General features: G+C 39.2%; 1 protein-coding gene across 1 annotated transcript; it reads right to left on the reverse strand.

The window, feature by feature from the left end:
* Positions 1-5,899: 5,899 nt before the first annotated feature.
* On the reverse strand, positions 5,900-19,384 carry TSTD3 (thiosulfate sulfurtransferase like domain containing 3). The gene is made up of 4 exons (XM_044236318.1): positions 19,256-19,384; positions 6,815-6,988; positions 6,556-6,715; positions 5,900-6,070 (listed from the first exon to the last, which is right to left on the reverse strand). Exons 1-4 carry the CDS (start codon positions 19,326-19,328, stop codon positions 5,998-6,000), a joined length of 480 nt encoding a protein of 159 aa, XP_044092253.1. The 5' UTR covers positions 19,329-19,384; the 3' UTR covers positions 5,900-5,997.
* Between the last annotated feature and the right edge of the window lie 460 nt (positions 19,385-19,844).

Genomic DNA, 19,844 nt, shown 5'->3' on the forward strand with positions numbered 1-19,844 from the left:
TATTATGAAATTGAATTCTCAGAACAAGAGAAGGAAACTCAGGAACAGAAAGTTAACTTACCCAATCACAGGTCAAGTATGTGACAAGAGCTTGGATTAGGTTCTAATTCTTAAAACCTGGGCAGCTGGGCTCCAGGGCCCATGTTATTAATGACTTTACTGCCCCCTCTGTTTACCTTCCAGTTTTTAAATTCTTTTTTCAATTGTAAAATTATCTAGTAACTTCCTACTCTGGTAGATGAAGATCTCACTTTCTTATACACCCCCCTTTATTCTGTTTCCCCACCAGCCAGGTTCTATACTAAGACTTCTATTCCATAGGGCGCCTGGGTGGCTCAGTCATTAAGTGTCTGTCTCGGACTCAGGTCATGATCCCAGCGTCCCGGGATCAAGCCCCACTCTCAGGGTCCCTGCTCATCGGGAAGCCTGTTCTCACACTTCCCCTGCTTGTGTTCCCTCTCTTGCTGTGTCTCTATAAAAAAAAAAACCAAAAAAACAAAAACTATTCCATCGCATTCCCAATTTAATTATATAATTTTTGTTAAATTCCTGTAAAGTGTACATAGTAACAAGTTCTGTAGTGTACTGTGTTATATTTCCTTTGAGAATATTTTTAATCTTTCTGAAAGGAGTAATTGGTTGTAATTTGCTCAGTTTGTTTTGTATCTTTTGTTAATTTATCACTGGAATAATTTATTACTCATTTATTCCCTAAGTCACTCATAAGAAGATGTTCTTCCCCCAAGTCCTTCATCTTTTTGTTTTGGTATCCAAGATATGGGGAATCCACTTACTTTTCTTTGCCTGCCTTTGTTTTAATGGGATACATCCTCTAGTTGCTTCAGAAAAGGTACTTTTTAAGTAGCACCTTGTTCTTGCTTGAGAATGCACTGTGTTATCATTCTACAGATAGTCATGTAGGTTTTCTGGTCATTTTAAAATTTTCTTTGCTTCCTGCATTAGCACTTTTTCCTTGAAGTTCCTTTTTTCTGTTTGGTCATAATTTTTCAAATTAGAATCTTGCTTTAATTGTCTCAAGATCCATATTTGAGAGACCAAGGGAGATAATTGGGAAGTCTGTGTGCATGAGTAGGACTTTACAGAGGTGGGCCTTATTACACCACAAAACATTTTCAATATTATCCCACCCCTAACATCCTATTCTAAAGCTCTTCTTTGCCAGTGGGTCACTTTTTCTAGAATGAAAGCTACTGGCTTTATCTGTGGTGGTACGAGCTGGACTGTTCAGAGTTCTTGGAGGCAAGTGAGGTTAGGGGTCTAGGTATTTCATTATTCAGTATTCAGAGTTTAATTTTACATTCCCACCTGCAATAAGGGATCTCACTGCCATTCTTGCCACCAGATGTTTAACTGGAAGTTTCACCTCCCTTCTTTATCTGTTAACTGAATGCAAATAGCAAGCCAAAATACCAGCTGCCTATAAACAGGTAACATACCATACAGATCCACAAAGCAGCAATAAAGCATAGTATTAAATATTTAGCATAAATTATCTGATATAATCTTCAAAACAGTACTATTATCCCATGTGAATACACTTTTTAAAAAAAAAAAAGATTTTTAAAAATTTATTTGACAGATCACAAATAGGCAGAGAGGCAGGCAGAGAGAGAGAGGGGAAAGCAGGCTCTCTGAGAACCAGATGCAGGACTTGATCCCAGGACCCTGGGATCATGACCTGAGCCAAAGGCAGAGGCTTAACCCACTGAGCCAACCAGAAGCCACCCAGGTCCCCCCAACATTGGTACACTTTAACCAGATCCTACCATAGTAATACTTTTTATTTATTTTCTCTCCTTTTTGGGGGGCGCCTGGTGGCTCAGTCGTTTAAAATCAGCCTTCAGCTCAAGTCACGATCTCAGAATCCTGGGATTGAGCCCCACATTTAATCAGATTAAAAATATTCTCAAAGGAAATATAACACAGTACACTACAGAACTTGTTGCTATTAACACAGAGGGACTGTAAATGAAGGAAACCTGAGACACTTTAATTCAACTCTGAGCCTGTCTACTTGCTACTTTTTCTAGGACCACTTATATCCCATTAGGAGAACAGTATATACAGTATTTTAAAACATAATTTGGCTGTTCTACATTTCTAAAACTTTTGATCTACCCTTGCATTAGCAGAGTAAAAGGGGTATTCTCCCATGACTGAAATAAAACAGCCACTTCTTAAATGATGTATTAAATCATATGCTATATGTATTTTGAGGCATTCAATACCATAGAACTTAGTAATGATTTTACTCTTAAGACTTAAGTGTAAAGGTCACTGCAACTTCAGATACATTTGTTAAATTTTAATTTCAAAATAACGAAGCTTGTCTTTATAAATTTGAATATAGAAAATAAATTATTCTAACATATGAACCCTTTGCTTGTTCGCAAATACACAAGTGCATTTATGTTTGTGTTAATAGGATACTTTATCATAAGTTTTTTTTTTTTAAGTACCAGGAATCCAGGATATTATAATTGTAAACTGTGGTTTAATTTCCTCCAAGTTGGAGATACTAAGTTCCTATCCCATTCTCACAAAGGTAAAATAGAGTGTTTAACCAACAAACATGCTAAATTAAAAGTCTATGCTCTCTCCCCAAAGGAAATTATTCTGAATCTGGTATTTATTCATCTCCTAATTTATACTTACACTATCTAGGTACATCCATATATGTATAGATAGCAGTACTTGGCATGGTTTCAAACTATATTCACATTTCTGTAGTATACTTCTCTCAACATTCCCTGTGCAAGTCCTGTTCATGTGTACCTCAGTTTTTCCATTTTTATTAATTCTCATCAGCTGTGTCTGTTAAGCCCACCCACCATCTACTGGGTTTTTTAATTTCAGTTATTATGTTCTTAAATTCTAGAATTTCTATTTGATACTTTTTTGTAGTTTTCATTACTTTAATAATTTTTGTCATCTAAGTTATTGAATATGTAAGTCAGTTATTTTAAAGTATGAAAATTCCAACATGGGGATCATCTTCAAGGTGGTCACATCACTCTTCTACTCCAGATTCCCCTTGTAATACCATTTAAGATAGGTTTCTCTATTGTGTCTTTTTTTTTTAAATCTTCTAAAAAATTTTCTCAATCCTGAGGTCTTACATACTGCTATTTCTAATAAATTTTATACAATTCTGAACAATGAATATGACAAACTGTAAGGAATGTTTGTGGCTTTGGCTCAGGGGTCTATAAACTGTGCCCTATGGGCCTAATCTTCCCTGCCATCTAGTTTTGCCTGGACTTTGAGCTAAGAATTTGCCATATTTTTAAATGTTTGAAAAATAATTAAAAGAATATGCGGCAACACATGAAATATAAAATTCAAAGCTAAGTGGCCGTAGTTTTGTGGTTATCCAGCCACACTCATTCATGTATGTACTGTCTGTGGTTGCTTTGTGCTACAGTAGCAGAGTTGAACAGCTGCAATAGAGACCTTATGGCCCACAAACCTAAAATATTTATTGTTGCCAACCCCTTGCTCTAGATAATGACATCTCTCTCTAAGAGAGGACTTACTGCTGGTAGGCCCTTAGGTTAGCAGGAAGATCACCTTAATTCAGTCAGGGATTTACTTGATTCAAAGCCATTCTTAAATTTTATGAGGGTTGGTCAATTTCTGGTTCTCCTTTGCTCTGAGGGTATCGTTTCCCAGGGGTTCCAACTAAACATCTGGTGTATCTACCCAGGTTCTCATTCCTCGATGGGCCCAGTTCTTCAACCACAACTTCCCTTCTCTCTGAGATCGTGGCTCTTCAAATCCCACCTTAGTATATATGTTCTAGTACATTTGTTTCTATAGTAAATAAGATCAGTTTGATTGATCTTATCAATGAAGATCAATGAAGGAATTATAAAGCAGCAAGGGTTTGAAGGGCTATGCTCCCGAGAGCAGGAAAGCTGTAGAGGATGACCCAACATGGAGGTGTGTGCATGCATCAGTGCATGTGTGTTTACTTGCCAGCTTCTCTAGTTCTTATAGGGAGTTTGCTAGAAACTAGACTGACATTCTCCAAAATAGAAGTTCAAGGTGGTCACATCACTTTTCTACTCCAGATTTCCCTTGTAATACCATTTAGGACAAACCAAGTCCTAACAGTTACTTCTTAGGCCTTATATGGTCTGAATGACTGCCAAAATGAGACAAAAAACATTTGGGGGTGAAGAGGTACAGAGGAAAGAAACAGAGTTGTACTGTCAGTGCTCTAAGGCATATACTCATCCTAGTGAGAGTCCTTTACATTTAAACTCCCCCCCCATTTTCCTTATTTGTAATTGAGATATAATTACAGAAGATATGTTTTCTTTTTTTTATTTAAGATTTTATTTATTTATTTGAAAGAGATCACAAGTAGGCAGAGAGGCAGGCGGGGGGGGGGGAGCAGACTCCCTGCTGAGCAGAGAGCCAGATGTGGGGGTTGATCCCAGGACCCTGAGACCATGACCTGAGCTGAAGGCAGAGGCTCAACCCACTGAGCCACCCAGGTTCCCTCAGAAGATATGTTTTCAAGTGTTCAATGAGTTTATACTCTGGTTTCTCTTCAGATCACATAAATCTTTCGCCTTTTAAAATGAGTTTTGATACATGTATTATTACCTATGTACCAACACCTCACTCAAGATCTAAAGCATTCCCATCACCCTAGAAATTCCCTCCTTGCTGTTCTTTCCAGTTAATCTTACCTCTACAGAAGCAATCATTTTGCTATTTCTATCTTTTTTCTTCATAGTTTTTTAAAAAGATTTTATTTATCAGAGTGCACAAGCAGGGGAAGAGGCAGAGGCAGAGGGAGAAGCAGGCTGCCTGCTGAGCAACGATCCCAAACTTGGGGCTTGATCCCAGGACCCTGGGATCAGAACCTGAGCTGAAGGCAGACTGAGCCTTCCTGACTGAGCCACCCAGGCATCCCTGTTATTTCTATCTTTATAGATCATATTAATTTTTTGTTACAAATCCTATCACTACCATGGTTACAACACTACCATAAGCCTTTTAGATGGTGTTAATGTATTTTCATTGTTTGTATTTCACCTATTTTTCTGGATCTCAGATTCTTGGTGTTTTAAGACAAAGTCTGCTTTTAAAAATCTAACTTCTATATACCTCTGCTAGACATCAGACCTCTTCAGAGAAGAATCACATCTTTTTTATTATCTTTTTAGTGTTTGTAATATTTAGCATCGGATCTAAGCCAAGGAAATGTGTTCAAGAAATGATTACTAGCTGTTTTTATTTTATATAATACATTATGGGTGAAAGATATATCCATCAGAAATATCTGTACTATATATCATTATAAGAAAATAATTTTTTTAAATTTTCTAAAATGGGAAAATTTACAAATATATTCTTATTATTAAAAAATAACTTGTTTAGTTCATAGCCTCTTTATTGAACAGAAGCTATGCTAACACAAATGGCCATACATTATGATTAGGTACTGTAAGTAACCTGGGCATGGGAATACTATTGTACTATACTAGACTATTTTAAAAATTCATTTCTAGAATCCTAACCCTTAATACTCCCATGGCAAGTCACATACATTATTTCAATCCTCAATAGCCTTTGAAAATAGGCAAGGGCAAGTAGTATTCTCAACTTAAACAGTTAAGGAAAAGATACAACAAATAACTGAGTTACACAAAACCCTTTCCAGTGATGCCAGGGCTAGACTGTTATATTTTTGTACATTTCAATATCATAAGCTGCATATACAGAAGGAAAGAGCCAACTTGGTTTTTTTTTGTTTGTTTTTAAGAATTTATTTATTTATTTGACAGGGAGAGATCACAAGTAGGCAGACAGGCAGGCAGAGAGAGAGAGAGGTGAAAGCAGGCTCCCTGCTGAGTAGAGAGCCCGATGTGGGACCCTGAGATCATGACCGGAGCCGAAGGCAAAGGCTTAACCCATTGAGCCACCCAGGTGCCCAAAAAGTGCCAACTTGTATTCCAAAAATCAATTTCCGTGTTTCTTCTCTGAAAATTCATAGGTTGCCCATTCCTTCCATCCTCCAGCATAGTGTTGAACACTGAAAACATATAGCAAGGTTAGTGCTGTAAAAATTCCCTTCTGCTTTATAACACAAAGTTGATAGGAACTTTAGAGATGTAGAGACGCCATGACTACTCTAGCCTTTAAACCTACGTGAAATACTGTTACTTTTTTTTTTTTTAAGATTTTTATTTATTTATTTGAGAGAGAGAGAGAGCATGACAGGGGAGAAGGTCAGAGGGAGAAGCAGACTCCCCGCAGAGCCGGGAGCCCGATGCGGGACTCGATCCCAGAACTCCAGGATCATGACCTGAGCCGAAGGCAGTCGCTTAACCAACTGAGCCACCCAGGTGCCCAAGACTGTTACTTTTGAGTAGGATGAAAATATAGAGGCTTAGTCTCTATCCTATTACTAACACAGTATTAGAAGACATTTTTCAGTCGACCAGTAAAAATATAATACATATGAAACATTGCTATTATACACACTCTTGAATACAATTTTATACTTCATTTATGCACCTGTTAAAGCCCAGAGATACTGCCGTGTCCAAAGCCTTCTTGCTTCTCACTCCGGCTAAACAGGAAAACACCAGACTGTCTGATTTGGATGGTTTTACTTCGTTGTACTTCTCTTTGAAGTCTTTTGGGTTCATCTGTAGAGCTTTACCTACCTCACCCACTGAAAGAAAATGTTAAGAATTTCAATTAAATCTTAGGTACAGTAAATTACTGAATATATACTTTTGTGAGGAATTAATTCAAGTCACACATCACTTACGTGGAATGTTGACGGACCCGGGAATTTTCCCATACTCGACAATTTCCCATGGCTCTCTAACATCAATTAACATAATTTTTTTGGAATTCAAGAGGTTTTTAAGTTCCTTATAAGTGACATCTTTAAAAATAGCTGTACAAAAGTTATAGCAGCTTCCCTTTATTGACTTCAGACCTGGAAAGAATAAAATAATTTTGGTACCTTCAAAGTAACATTGCTATTAATATCTGGAAGGCAGGTCAAAGGAATTTCCCCCCTGATTCCAGTCAGTTCTTTTGACTTCACTGACCTGTATATGTATTTTGTACACAGCCTGACAGAGCCACAGGAAGTCTACCCTCTTGCCCTCCATGCTGAATGGCTGGCCTTGTGCCAGCTCCATATTCTACTCTCTCCAAGCCCTTAATTAGGTGGAACTTGTAAATACACATTCAGCATTTGGTAACTGAATCCTGCAAATAACTTGTGAATTTAATCATAATCCAAACTACAATGTTAAGAAAATTTCAATTTCCCCTTGCAAGTGAAGATGTGGGAACCTTACATTTGAAACTACACTTGTAGGGGCGCCTGGGTGGCTCAGTGGGTTAAGCCGCTGCCTTCGGCTCAGGTCATGATCCCAGGGTCCTGGGATCGAGCCCCGCATCGGGCTCTCTGCTCAGCCGGGAGCCTGCTTCCTTCTCTCTCTCTCTCTGCCTGCTTGTGATCTCTCTCTATCAAATAAATAAAAGATCTAAAAAAAAAAAAAATTTTGAAACTACACTTGTAAGTACTTAAAGGTTGTTTCTATCTGTTAAATAATTGGTGGGACACCTTGGCTGGCTCTGTCAGAAGAGCCTGTGACTCTTGATCTCGGGGTTGTGAGTTCAAGCCCTATGCTGGGTGTAGGGATTACTTAAATAAAAACTTAAATAACTGGTAACATAATATGGTACTGGGTAATAACCTATAAAATAAATCCATGGGTCCACACTGATATAAGGATATCATTGAATAAATGGGGAGAAGGGATTATTTCAATTGATAAATGTAGAATGAATGATGAAAAGAGAAAATCACCATTAGGTTAACATCCAAGTAATAATTATTTCAGCGAGAGCCATGACAGAAGCTAGAGTTAGTAGGTGAAATTTTGATTAGAAATAGGATAGTATCTCCCCCAGGAAATACTTACTAATAACAAAAGGAAACACGTGAAAGATACTACTTTAACCAATTATTCAAAGATCACTTCACTAGAAATGAGAAATGTCAACATCTATACTTTGATAGGATGCTCAAAGAAGAGCACATCACTTCCTTAGTATTTTTGCCAAAATACATACCCTGAGTCAAGTCAGAAGAAAATCTCAAACTCAACCTACAAAATAACCAATACTCTTTAAAAAGTGTCAAAGTTATGGGGGGCGCCTGGGTGGCTCAGTGGGTTAAGCCTCTGCCTTCGGCTCAGGTCATGATCTCAGGGTCCTGGGATCGAGCCCCGCATCAGGCTCTCTGCTCAGCAGGGAGCCTGCTTCCCCCTTTCTCTCTGCCTGCATCTCTGCCTACTTGCGATCTCTGTCTGTAAAATAAATAAAATCTTTAAAAAAAAAAAGTGTCAAAGTTATGAAAGACAAAAGCTGTGGAACTGTCACAGATTGAAGCAGACTAAGGAGCCATGACGACGTAATAACATAGAATCCTGGATTGGATCTGGGACTATAAAAGACCTCAGTGGGAAAACTGGTGAAATTCAAATAAGGCCTATGGGTTAGTTAACAATATTATGTTAGTATTACTTTCCTGATTTCAGTAACTGTACCATCTTAGATGCTTATGTTAAGGGAAATTGGGTAAGAATAAAGGGAACTCCATTTTATTTTTCCAACTTTTCTATAGGTCCAAATTGATTTTTTAAGCATGAAAGAAAACCCCGAAGATTTTTAAAATAAAATAAAAATTTTAAAAATTTAATAATCATATTTCACAACAAAATGACTACTATAAAGTAAATAATAATGCTCAAAGGTTGTTTAAAATATGAAGTATCTGGGGCGCCTGGGTGGCTCAGTGGGTTAAAGGCTCTGCCTTCGGCTCAGGTCATGATCCCAGGGTCCTGGGATAGAGCCCCAAGTCAGGCTCTCTGCTCAGCGGGAAGCCTGCTTCCCCCTCTCTCTCTGCCTGCCTCTGCCTACTTGTGATCTCTGTCTATCAAATAAATAAATAATAAAAAATCTTTTTAAAAAATTAAGTGTCTTATAAAGTGAAATTGGTATAAACAGTATAAGCTGGCATAGAAAGAGGTTTAAAGATCTAAGTTGAGAAGCAGACACACAACATACCGTAATCTATGAGAATTCAGTATTTGGTAACAATTATATTTCAAAATAATGGGGATATTTTGTTCAACAAATATGCAGGGCAACTAGCCAGCCAATAGGAAGAAAGTATAAGCAGGCTATTGCCTCATTCCTTACATGTAAATAAATATAAATTTCAATCTAAAAACTAGTATCTTAGAAGTACCAATAGAAAACATGAGCAGATAATTTAAACCTTGGGATAAGAAGACCATTCTAAACATGGCAAAATCAGAAGCCATAAAGATTTGACTTCATAAATATGCTAAATTTATATATGGGAAAAGAACAATGAATAACTAGAAGACATGTGGCAGGCAGGAACAAAATATTCATAACACAAAAAAGACAAAACATTAGTATTAATAGAGCTTATACAAATAGGAAAAGGACAAAATTCCCAATAGAAAAATGGCCAAAACAGGAACAGGGAATTGGCCTGAATAATACCAATGATCAATAAAATGTAAAAAGATGCCTTATCTCACTACTTATTAAGGAAATGCCAGATACAAACAAAATTTTTCAAAATTTTCCAGATTTGTAAAAATTAAAGGGGGTTGATAACATCAAATATTGGTAAAGGTATGAAGAAATGGGTACTCTTTTACAATGTTGGGAGTGTGTAATGTCAAAACCTTTTGAAAGGAAAATTTAGCAGGAATAACACTTTATGTGTATATTTTTTACTTCACAGTTTTACTTTTAGGAATCTATCTTCCTACAGGAGTATTAACATGAATGCATACAAATGTATATTTGTATAAATATATTCACGGGCAGCATTCTTTGTAGTACTGAAAAATGGTAAGAAGCTGGAAGTCTATCCATAAGGAAATAGTTATAAGTAGTGCATTTATACAATGGCATATTATTTAATGTAAGTTATCCAAAATATAGTATTAAATTTATAAAACTAGTTAGAGAGCACTAGGTATAAACCAGGGGTTCCCAGACTTTCTTGGTTCATCCTTTAATGTCTTAGTAAATTTTCTGCAGTGTGCATATGCCAAAACAAAACAAAACAAAACAAAACCACACTTCATGGTTCTATTTATTAAATAGTTAAGAAAATCCAAAAGTGAGTTGTGAAAAACCGCATTTCCTTATTAAACCAAACACTGCTCTATTTTCATTTGTCTTTCTCACTGACAGCAAAAGATGGAAAAATGGACAAATATAGTAGTTAAAAAATTCAGGTTTCCTAGCAATTCCACTCCAAGGTATGTACCCAAAAGATTTGAAAACAGGGACTCAAACTCAGACACCAATGTTCATAGCAGCATTATTCACAATTATTCGCAATAGCTAAAAGATGGAAGCAGCTCAAGTGTTCATTCAACAGATGAATGGATTAACAAAATGTGGCTTATACATACAATGAAATATTATTCCATCATAAAAAGGAATGAAGCTCTAACACATACTGCAGCTTGAAACTAAGACACGGAGAACACGCTAAGTGAAGTAATCCAGACACAAAATGACAAATATTTAATGATTCCACTCATGAAATATCTAGAACAGGTAAATTCATAGAAAGTAGGTTAGAGATTACTAGAAGTTGGAGGGAGGGGTGTTATTGCTCAATGGGTTTGAGTTTCTGTTGGGGGTGATGAAAATTTTTGGAAATACAGTGGTAATGATCCCCACAATGTTGTGAATATAATTAATGCCACTGAATTGTACACTCAAAAATGGCTAACAGACACATGAAAAAATGTTCATCATCATTAGTCATCAGAGAGATTCAAATCAAAACCACATAGAGATACCACCTCACACAGTTAGAATGGCCAAATTTAACAAGACACTAAACAACATGTGTCGGAGAGGATGTGGAGAAAGGGGACCCTCTTACACTGTTGGTGGGAAGCAAGTTGGTGCAGCCACTTTGGAAAACAGTGTGGCGATTCCTTAAGAAATTAAAAATAGAGAGGTGCCTGGATGACTCAGCTGTTAAGCGTCTGCCTTTGGCTAGGGTCATGATCCCAGTCCTGGGTACGAGCCCTGCATCAGGCTCTCTGCTTGGCCGGAGGCCTGCTTCTCCCTCTTCCAATCCCCCTGCTTGTCTTCCCTCTCTCGCTGTCTCTCTCTCTCTCTGCAATAAATAAATAAAAAGTCTTAAAAAAAAATTAAAAATAGAACTACCCAATGACCCTGCAATTACACTACTGGGTATTTATCCCAAAGATACAGATGCAGTGAAAAGAAGGGCCATCTATGCCCCAATGTTCATAGGAGCAATGGCCACAGTTGCCAAACTGTGGAAAGAGCCAAGATGCCCTTCAACAGACGAATAGATAAAGAAGATACGGTCCATATATACAGTGGAATATTATGCCTCCATCAGAAACGATGAATACCTAACTTTTGTATCAACATGGATGGGACTGGAAGAAATTATGCTGAATGAAATAAGTCAAGCAGAGAGAGTCAAGTATCATGGTTTCACTTACTTGTGGAGCATAAGGAATAACATAGAGGACACTGGGAGAAGGAGAGAAGTGAGTTGAGGGAAATCGGAGGGGGAGATGAACCATGAGAGACTGTGGACTCTGAGAAACAAACAGGGTTTTGGAGGGGAGGAGGAGTGGGAGGAGAGGTGAGTCTGGTGGTGGGTATTAAGGAGGGCACGTATTGCATGGAGCACTGGGTGTGGTGCATAAACAATCTTGGATCAATGAAAAAAATAAAATTAAATTTAAAAATTTATAAAAAATGGCTAAAATGGCAAACTTTATTTAATATTTAATATTTAATATAAATATATATTTAAAATATATTTATATATATTTTATCAAAGCAAATACAGTAAAAAAAAGAAAAATACAGATTTCCCCATCCTCTTCAGATTTTGAATAGTTGGCTCATGTAATCTATAAGATTCTATCTTAAAATGCCTGGGATAAAACTATTTCTCACTCAACTTTTTTGTGAATTCCCAGAATGCAACAAGTCAGCCAGCTGACTTGGTATAGTTCCTCATTGTTAAAAATTGGAAAACTACGGTAATTTAAAAAATGGTTAAACTCAAGACTGTGGTACTTCACCAAAGGGAAACAATATCATCTCGGCATGTAACTTGTGTAACTGAATCAAAGATAGTTATGTTTTTCTTATATATTAGAGCCAAACTGACATTCAGTTTTCTCTATGCTCCTCTTGGGGTGTGTGTGTATGTAGGGGGGCAATGGAGAGCACATGTACAATCAATGAGGACTAGATTTCCTAGCTTTCTAAGGCACAAATATTCTCTTAACGAGTCTCTGCTCCCCCAAGCCTCTCATGGTGTGAGCCTCAAGTCCATACTAACTCTTGAGTTAAAGCTATAGTGTATTTTGGGGGCACCTGGGTGGCTCAGTAGGTTAAGCCTCTGCCTTTGGCTCAGGTCATGATCTCAGGGTCCTGGGATCCAGCCCCACGCCGGGCCCTCTGTCTGTCAAAAAAATTAAAAATTAAAAAAAAAAAAGCTATAGTGTATTTTTTTGTACAAGGCCTCTACTTGTAAATCAACCACTTCATCTATTGCGTGATCAAAGAAACAGCAATCAGTTCCTACGCTGTTTGGGATTTATTGCGATGATGTGTGATTCTCTTGAGGGATTCTCAAGAGTAACACAGGCTATATGTGATTTTCACATTTTTGAGGCTCGTTTTTGAATAAACCCCAGTTTGGCTTTTCCACACGGATAAATCTAGCCTTGCCTGGATGTTCCCTACAGTCTACGTTATAAGACACAGTCTGAACTCCTTAGCATGTTCTTTCATGTCCTTCAATCTGCTTTACCAGCATAATTTACCAGACCTTCTCCTCCTCCCCATTCCTCCTCTGCATCAAGAACCCTACCCTCCAGCTACATCAAAAGTAGACATGTGCCCCAACTACCTTTTTATAACGGAAAGAGCAGGGATTTTAGAGTCTGATAAACCAGGTTCAAATCCTCCCTTGTCCACTTAGCTCTGTAGTCCTGGGAAGATTACTTAAATTCTCCAGGACTTTGTTTCTTATTTTTAAAACAGTAATAATATTACTTAACCTTTCTGAGTTGCTGTGAGGTTTAAGCAATCTCTATGGTGCAATCTTTAAATACATGTTTTTACCTTCCTTCATGACATATGCACATGGTTCTTTCTGAAGGGTTCTTTTCTTCCTTCCTCATCTCTACCTGGCACACTCTTACTCTCCTTGAAGACTCTGTTGAATACCACTTGTCACCAACCCAACAGTTCCACTTCTAAGTATCTATTCTAGTAAGTTACTTGTAGAGATACACAAAGAGCTGTGTACAGTAACTATTGAAGTTTTCAGAACGGCAAAAAAATGGAAACCAAAATGTCCATCAAGAGGGGACTGGTTAAATAAACTGTGGTAATCCATACTATGGACTATGCAGTAGTTAAAAGAGTTATATGTACTGCCATGGAAAGTTTCTGAATACCTAAGTGAGAAAAGAATTCAGAAAAGTATGCACGATAGATCACATTGTATGACAAGAAGTAACTAGTGTCAATTAGAATGTGGAGAAAAGCGAACCCTCATGCACTACTGGGAATGTGAATTGGTGCAGCCACTGTGGAAAACAATATGGAAGTTCCTCAAAAAATTAAGAATAGAACTACCATATGATCCAGCAATTCCATTCCTGGTATTTATCTGAGCAAAATGAAGATGCTACCTTGGAAAGATGTATGCACCACTGTGTTTCCTGCAGCATTATGTGTAACAGCCAAGATATAGAAACAGCCTAAGTGTCCATTGATGGATAAATGGATAAAGAAATTGTGGTACACGGAGTGCCTGGGTGGCTCAGTGGGTTAAAGCCTCTGCTTTCGGCTCAGGACATGATCCTGGGGTCCTGGGATCGAGCCCCACATCGGGCTCTCTGCTCGGCAGGGAGCCTAATTCCTCCTCTCTCTCTGCCTGCCTCTCTGCCTACATGTGATCTCTATCTGTCAAATAAATAAATAAAATATTAAAAAAAATAAAGAAATTGTGGTACGTACACACACACACACACACAAATATTCAGCCATAAAAAAGAATGAACTCTTGGCATTTGAGACATGGACCTTGAGGGCATTACCCTAAGTCAGATCAAGAAAGATAAATACCGTGTGATCTCATATGTGGAACCAAAAGCAAACAAGCAAAAAAATAAACAAACCCTCAAAATCCAAGTTCACAGATACAGAGAACAGACTGGTGGTTGCCAGAGGCAGGGAGGGGTGGGGCAGGAGAAATGGGTGAAAGTAAAAAAGATAAAAAATTTAAAATATGTACTTTTTTAAATTAAAAAAATAAGAATTCTCATCTTCATAGGGAGACAGAATGTAGGCCTCTTGGGGGAGAGTAAATGATTTTTAGGAAAGATGAATGGGCTCTTAGAAGAATAAATGGGAGGTATGCCAGTTTGTGACAAAGATTGGGTGTGGTGTTGAGTTCTAGTCTCCTTTCCTGTGATGAGTCAATCATCCTTGGTTGGTGAAACTCTTGGGGAGGGGATTTATGAAATTGAGTTCCTTTTGGAGGACTGTCTTAAGGCAGGTAAGAGGAGTTCAGAGAAATCTTCTCTCCATATTTGCTGTTTTTCAAATGCCTATAGCTTAAAAAAAAAAAACCTACCAACCCAAATTTCAGTGTGAGATAAAATGATGACCTAAATTTATTTATTTATTTATTTATTTATTTGACAGAGATCACAAGTAAGCAGAGAGGCAGGCAGAGAGAGAGAGAGGGGAAAGCAGGCTCCCTGCTGAGCAGAGAGCCCGATGCAGGGCTCCATCCCAGGACCCTGAGATCATGACCTGAGCCGAAGGCAGAGGCTTAACCCACTGAGCCACTCAGGTGCCCCGGACCTAAAAATATTTAAAATCACATCAAATTAGACTATGCAAATTGAAGATCCAGTATAATTCAGAATGGTCTGATACATACTGTATATACATGTTTAGAAGCTTGCTTTTCTACAATTGTCAGGTCTGTTTAGTAAGAAGAAACCTGTAGGAAGAAGCATTTTTTTTTTTCAAACAGAAAACTTAAGGAATTTTGGATTACTTCTAGGGGTGCCTGGGTCATTCAGTCATTAAGCATCTGCCTTCAGCTCAGGTCATGATCCCAGAGTCCTGGCACGGAACTGCTCATGGAGACCCTCATGGAGTCCCCCGCTCTGCGGGAAGCCTTGTTCTCCTTCTCCCACTCCCCCTGCTTGTATTCCCTCTCTCTCTGTCTGTCTCTGTCAAATAAATAAAATCTTTTTAAAAAAAATAAATTTAGCATTACTACTATATATCTCTAAGTTCTAGATTCAATTATTCTTTGAAAAATTTTTTTAAAAGTTTATTGATGTAATATCTACACCCAGTGTGGGGCTTGAACCCATGGCCCCAAGATAAGAAGTTGCATGCAAGTTCTTCCAAGTGAGCCAGCTGGCACCCCTATTTTTTGAATTATTTAATTTCAATTAGCCTAATGCAATTTAATTATTATATGTTTAAAGAAACTATATATAGAAGTCATACACATGATTTGGATTCTGAATTTATTTTTTCATAAATTCAGCTTCTTTTCTATATTATAATATAGCATAGTTTTGTATTATATGTTCTGCTTTATTATTTTTTATTTTTTTTAAAAAGATTTTATTTATTTATTTGTCAGAGAGAGAGGGAGAGAGAGAGCACAGGCAGACAGAGAGGCAGGCAGAGGCAGAGGGAGAAGCAGGCTCCCTGCCGAGCAAGGAGCCCGATGTGGGACTCGATCCCAGGACGCTGAGATCATGACCTGAGCCGAAGGCAGCTGCTTAACCAACTGAGCCACCCAGGCGTCCCTTATATGTTCTGCTTTAAAATACTGAGCTAAATTTCACTTAGAGGGGCGCCTTGGTGGCTCAGTCAGTTAAGCATCTACCTTCAGCTCAAGTCATGATACTAGGGTCCTGAGATCGAGCCCCGCACTGGGCTCCTTGCTCAGTGGGGAGCCTGCTTCTCCCTCTCCCTCTGTCCTACTCCCTGTTTGTGTGCTTGCTCTCTCTCTCAAATAAATACAAATCTTTAAAAAAATTTTTCCACTTACAAATAGCATACCATCACTTCCTACCAATTCAGTTTGGTATTCTTTTTATAATTTCAAACAAAATTTTGATGGGAAAAATGTAACCATTTGAAACATAAAAGTTTTTGCTTAATGATAACAACCATAATAATGGCAACTCACTCTTGCCACAACTATAAAATAAATTCTCTGGTTCATCTGTAATCCTCTTTTGGATGTTGACACCTTAGAAATCGCACATTAGAATCTGTTGAATACCGAAAATTATTTCTAGGGATGCCTGGGTGGCTCAGTCGGTTAAGCTGCTGCCTTCCGCCCAGGTCATGGTCTCAGGATCCTGGGATCAAGCCCTGCATCATGCTCCTTGCTCAGCGGGGAGCCTGCTTTACCCTATTCTCCCCACTTGTGCTCTTTCTCACAAATAAATAAATAAAATCTTAAAAAAAAAAAAGAAAATTATTTCTAGAGACCATGTAACAGTGAATATAAACAACCCACAACCAAGAAAGAATACATTAGAAATAATGATTGTTACTCCAGAGAGAAAATATTAGGAAGAACATTTCGTGTGCTTCCTTATCGAACATGTATTTGGGTTTGGTGTGAACATTTTATGACTTCTAATGTAATCACTTCAATAAATATTTTGACTTTTTGAGAACCACTTGCAGCAAAATTTGAAAAGCAAGTGAACAACCATCCTATGGGATAAAAAGATTATTTTAGGGAATCTAGGGAGTAAAAGATTAAAGGGAATCTAAAGATTCTAGGGAATAAAAGATTAAAAATGGAAATTTTAGATACGGCAATGCATTTATCAGATGAAGTGGTGAATTTAATATGAAAGGGGAATCCCTATACTATCGTTGAGCTTCTCAAAGTTACTTGTCTTCTCAACCTCCATTACTACTCACTCACAGTATTTTCCCTTAAATTGCCGCTCGAGTCGCCACGTCCTCTGACTGTCACCTTCCCCAACCTCCCTCCTTTTTTAAAGCATCTTCTACTGCTGCCAACTGATTCATATTGACAAAGCACTTCCGTGTTTTCTGTTGTTCTTTGTAGGACTAGGATTAAGTAAAGGCCTTTACACAACCTGGCTATTACCAAAAAATCTACTTAGAACCTTAGAGAGGTCAGAACTCAGGGGAGAGACAGGACAGGATGTGGTAGATGAAAGTTCACTCACTTCAGGTCACCACAAAGGTGTGTGAGTACAGCTCAGTGTACATGACTTAGTAGGCCAGGTTTGGGATCCTGCTTCAGCCCTGCATTAAGTCTAAACAGAAGCAAAGAGGAAGATGAGAATAAAACTAGTAGAATAAAACCTGAGGGGATACTTTCAGAGAATAAAGGTAGACGGCAAGTTTTTGTCCTTGTGGAAATGTAGGAGACAAAGGACATTTTCAGTGTTATGGGGAGGGGCCACTGTTTCAGTAACAAGCACTCATGTTAGCAGCCTCAAGTCATTAAGAAGACAAGACTTGACAGTATTCTCTTTGGAAAGTCTAGGCTGAAAGATTAGAAACCCACCCTGGCGATTGGAAGCAATGTAAATATTCATACAGGGAATAGTTAAATTAATTATGAAGCATAGCATGCAGCATTTACAAGCATTTACCTACATTTATTGACTTGGAGAGATGTCCATATTGCTAAATGAAAAAGCTCTCCCTTTAAGATCGATACACACATAAGATACAATACTTATGTTTTATAAATGTCCAGAAGAACACCTGGAAGTAAACAGGAAACTATTTCTGGGGAGTGGGATTGCAGGGACAGGAATTCTGGGGCATAAATTAAAAAACACCAACACCTACATATTATATATGTAGTATTTTTAAGTGTACATTTATCTAGACTCATAGAAAAGTGTTCAGAAGGATGTATACCCAACCACATTTGGAGAGGAGGGTGGAATATGGGAGCGTGTATAGAGGGAAATGTCAGCTGTTCTTTATTGTCTGTTGGAATATAATGGGAATATAATAATGTATCACTAGCAGAATTTTTTCTTTAAAGATTTTAAGTAATCTCTACGCCCCACCTGGGGCTCCAGAATAACAGCTCTGAGATCAAGGGTTGCATGCTCCACCAATGAGCCAGCCAGGCACCCCACTAGTAAAATTTTTTTTAATGAAAAGTCACCTTTTCTCTAACACTTTCTCCAACTCGGATAGAATACTTGCTTTTTCCATTGCAGTCTCCCGGGGCTCTGTGTGTGGTCATTGTTTACCTGTGTCTGTCTCTCCCTAAAATGGTGACGTGAACTGCAGAGGCTGTATCCCCAGCAGGAGGTCTGCATTTCTAGGTGCTCAGTAAACAACACATTTGCATCGAAAAAGCACATTTTAAACTACAGAGGATGCACCAAGAGTGCAAGTGGAGTAAGTGGTTGGGAGAGTTGGGGACACAGCGTCATGCCACGGTCTCTGCAGCTGCATCCACAAATAAAAATTGTGATAACGGAGAGACATCACGTAAAGCAGAAAGAAGGGACTGGAAGCATGCTCTGAGTCATGCACGCAACGCCTCCACGAACAACCTTCGTTTCTCTGGCCGGTTTTGCCGTCCGTAAAATTAGCAGTGGTACTTTAATAGCTCTAAGTGTTACAATTCTAGGTGACTTGCCACGGAGCTCTGAGCGCGGCTCCCCAGTGGGTCACAGGTGTAACTCGCAAAGCTGGGCTCATCCTCAGTCTCCGGCAGAAACTGGCCGTGTTGCTCGCTCGTCTGAGTCGCCAACTGACCTTCACTGCCCAGTCCGGCACCAGTATCTTCCTTTTTAAAAGCCTCCCCCACGCAAGCTCCCTGGAGCAACGCTGACCTCTCTCCCCTGCGTCCCCCGAGCACCCCCAGACCCAAGTAGCCCGGAATCGGAAAGAACGAGAACGGAATGTAGGTGCTATATCTTCCCAGGAGCCAAGAGTAATGGGACTGATTTTTAACTGGAAGCCGCAAGCAGCGAGCACCCCCACCAATGCCATTCCTTCCCCGAGCCCGAGGTTAGACGCTCTCTCTTTACCCAGGGACCACCGAGCTCACCCCAGAGGGCAGCCTCCGCGGACGCCAGGATCGCCCGGCTTGTGCTCCGGAACAGCGGCAGCGGCAGCACCATTGCCGGCTTGCGCCCACCGGGCCCCAGACTTCCTCCTCTGGCTCCTCCTTCTTCTTCTTCTCGGCGGCACCGCCCTCCCCCCGCCCCCGCCCCCCGCCCCGCGCCCCGCGCCCCGCGCCGAGCTCTTGAGCGCCCCCCGGCCGAGTGCTGGCCGAAGCGGGGAGTGCTACAAGGAGTTATCGCCGAGGGAACCGTACCCTACTCTGGAACTTTAAATTGGAAAGTAACTCGAGAGTTGGGGCGCGCCTGGGTGGCTCAGTCGGTTTGGTGTCTGCTTTTGGCTCTGGTCATGGTCATGATCCCAGCGTCCTGGGATGGAGCCCTCACTGGGGCTCCGGGCTCCGCAGCGAGCCTACTTCTGCCTCTCTGCTTGTGAACCCTCCCCCTGTCAAGGAAATAAATAAAATCTTTAAAAAAGAAGCAGAGTTTAAAAAAAAAAAAAAGAAGAAGAAGCAGAGTTGAGCTTGCTTTTTTGTTTTGGATTATTATTTTTTAAGGAGAGACGAAGCTTAAAAG

This window comes from Neovison vison, chromosome 1, assembly GCF_020171115.1.
Source record: "Neovison vison isolate M4711 chromosome 1, ASM_NN_V1, whole genome shotgun sequence".
NCBI classification, from domain to species: Eukaryota; Metazoa; Chordata; class Mammalia; order Carnivora; family Mustelidae; genus Neogale; species Neogale vison.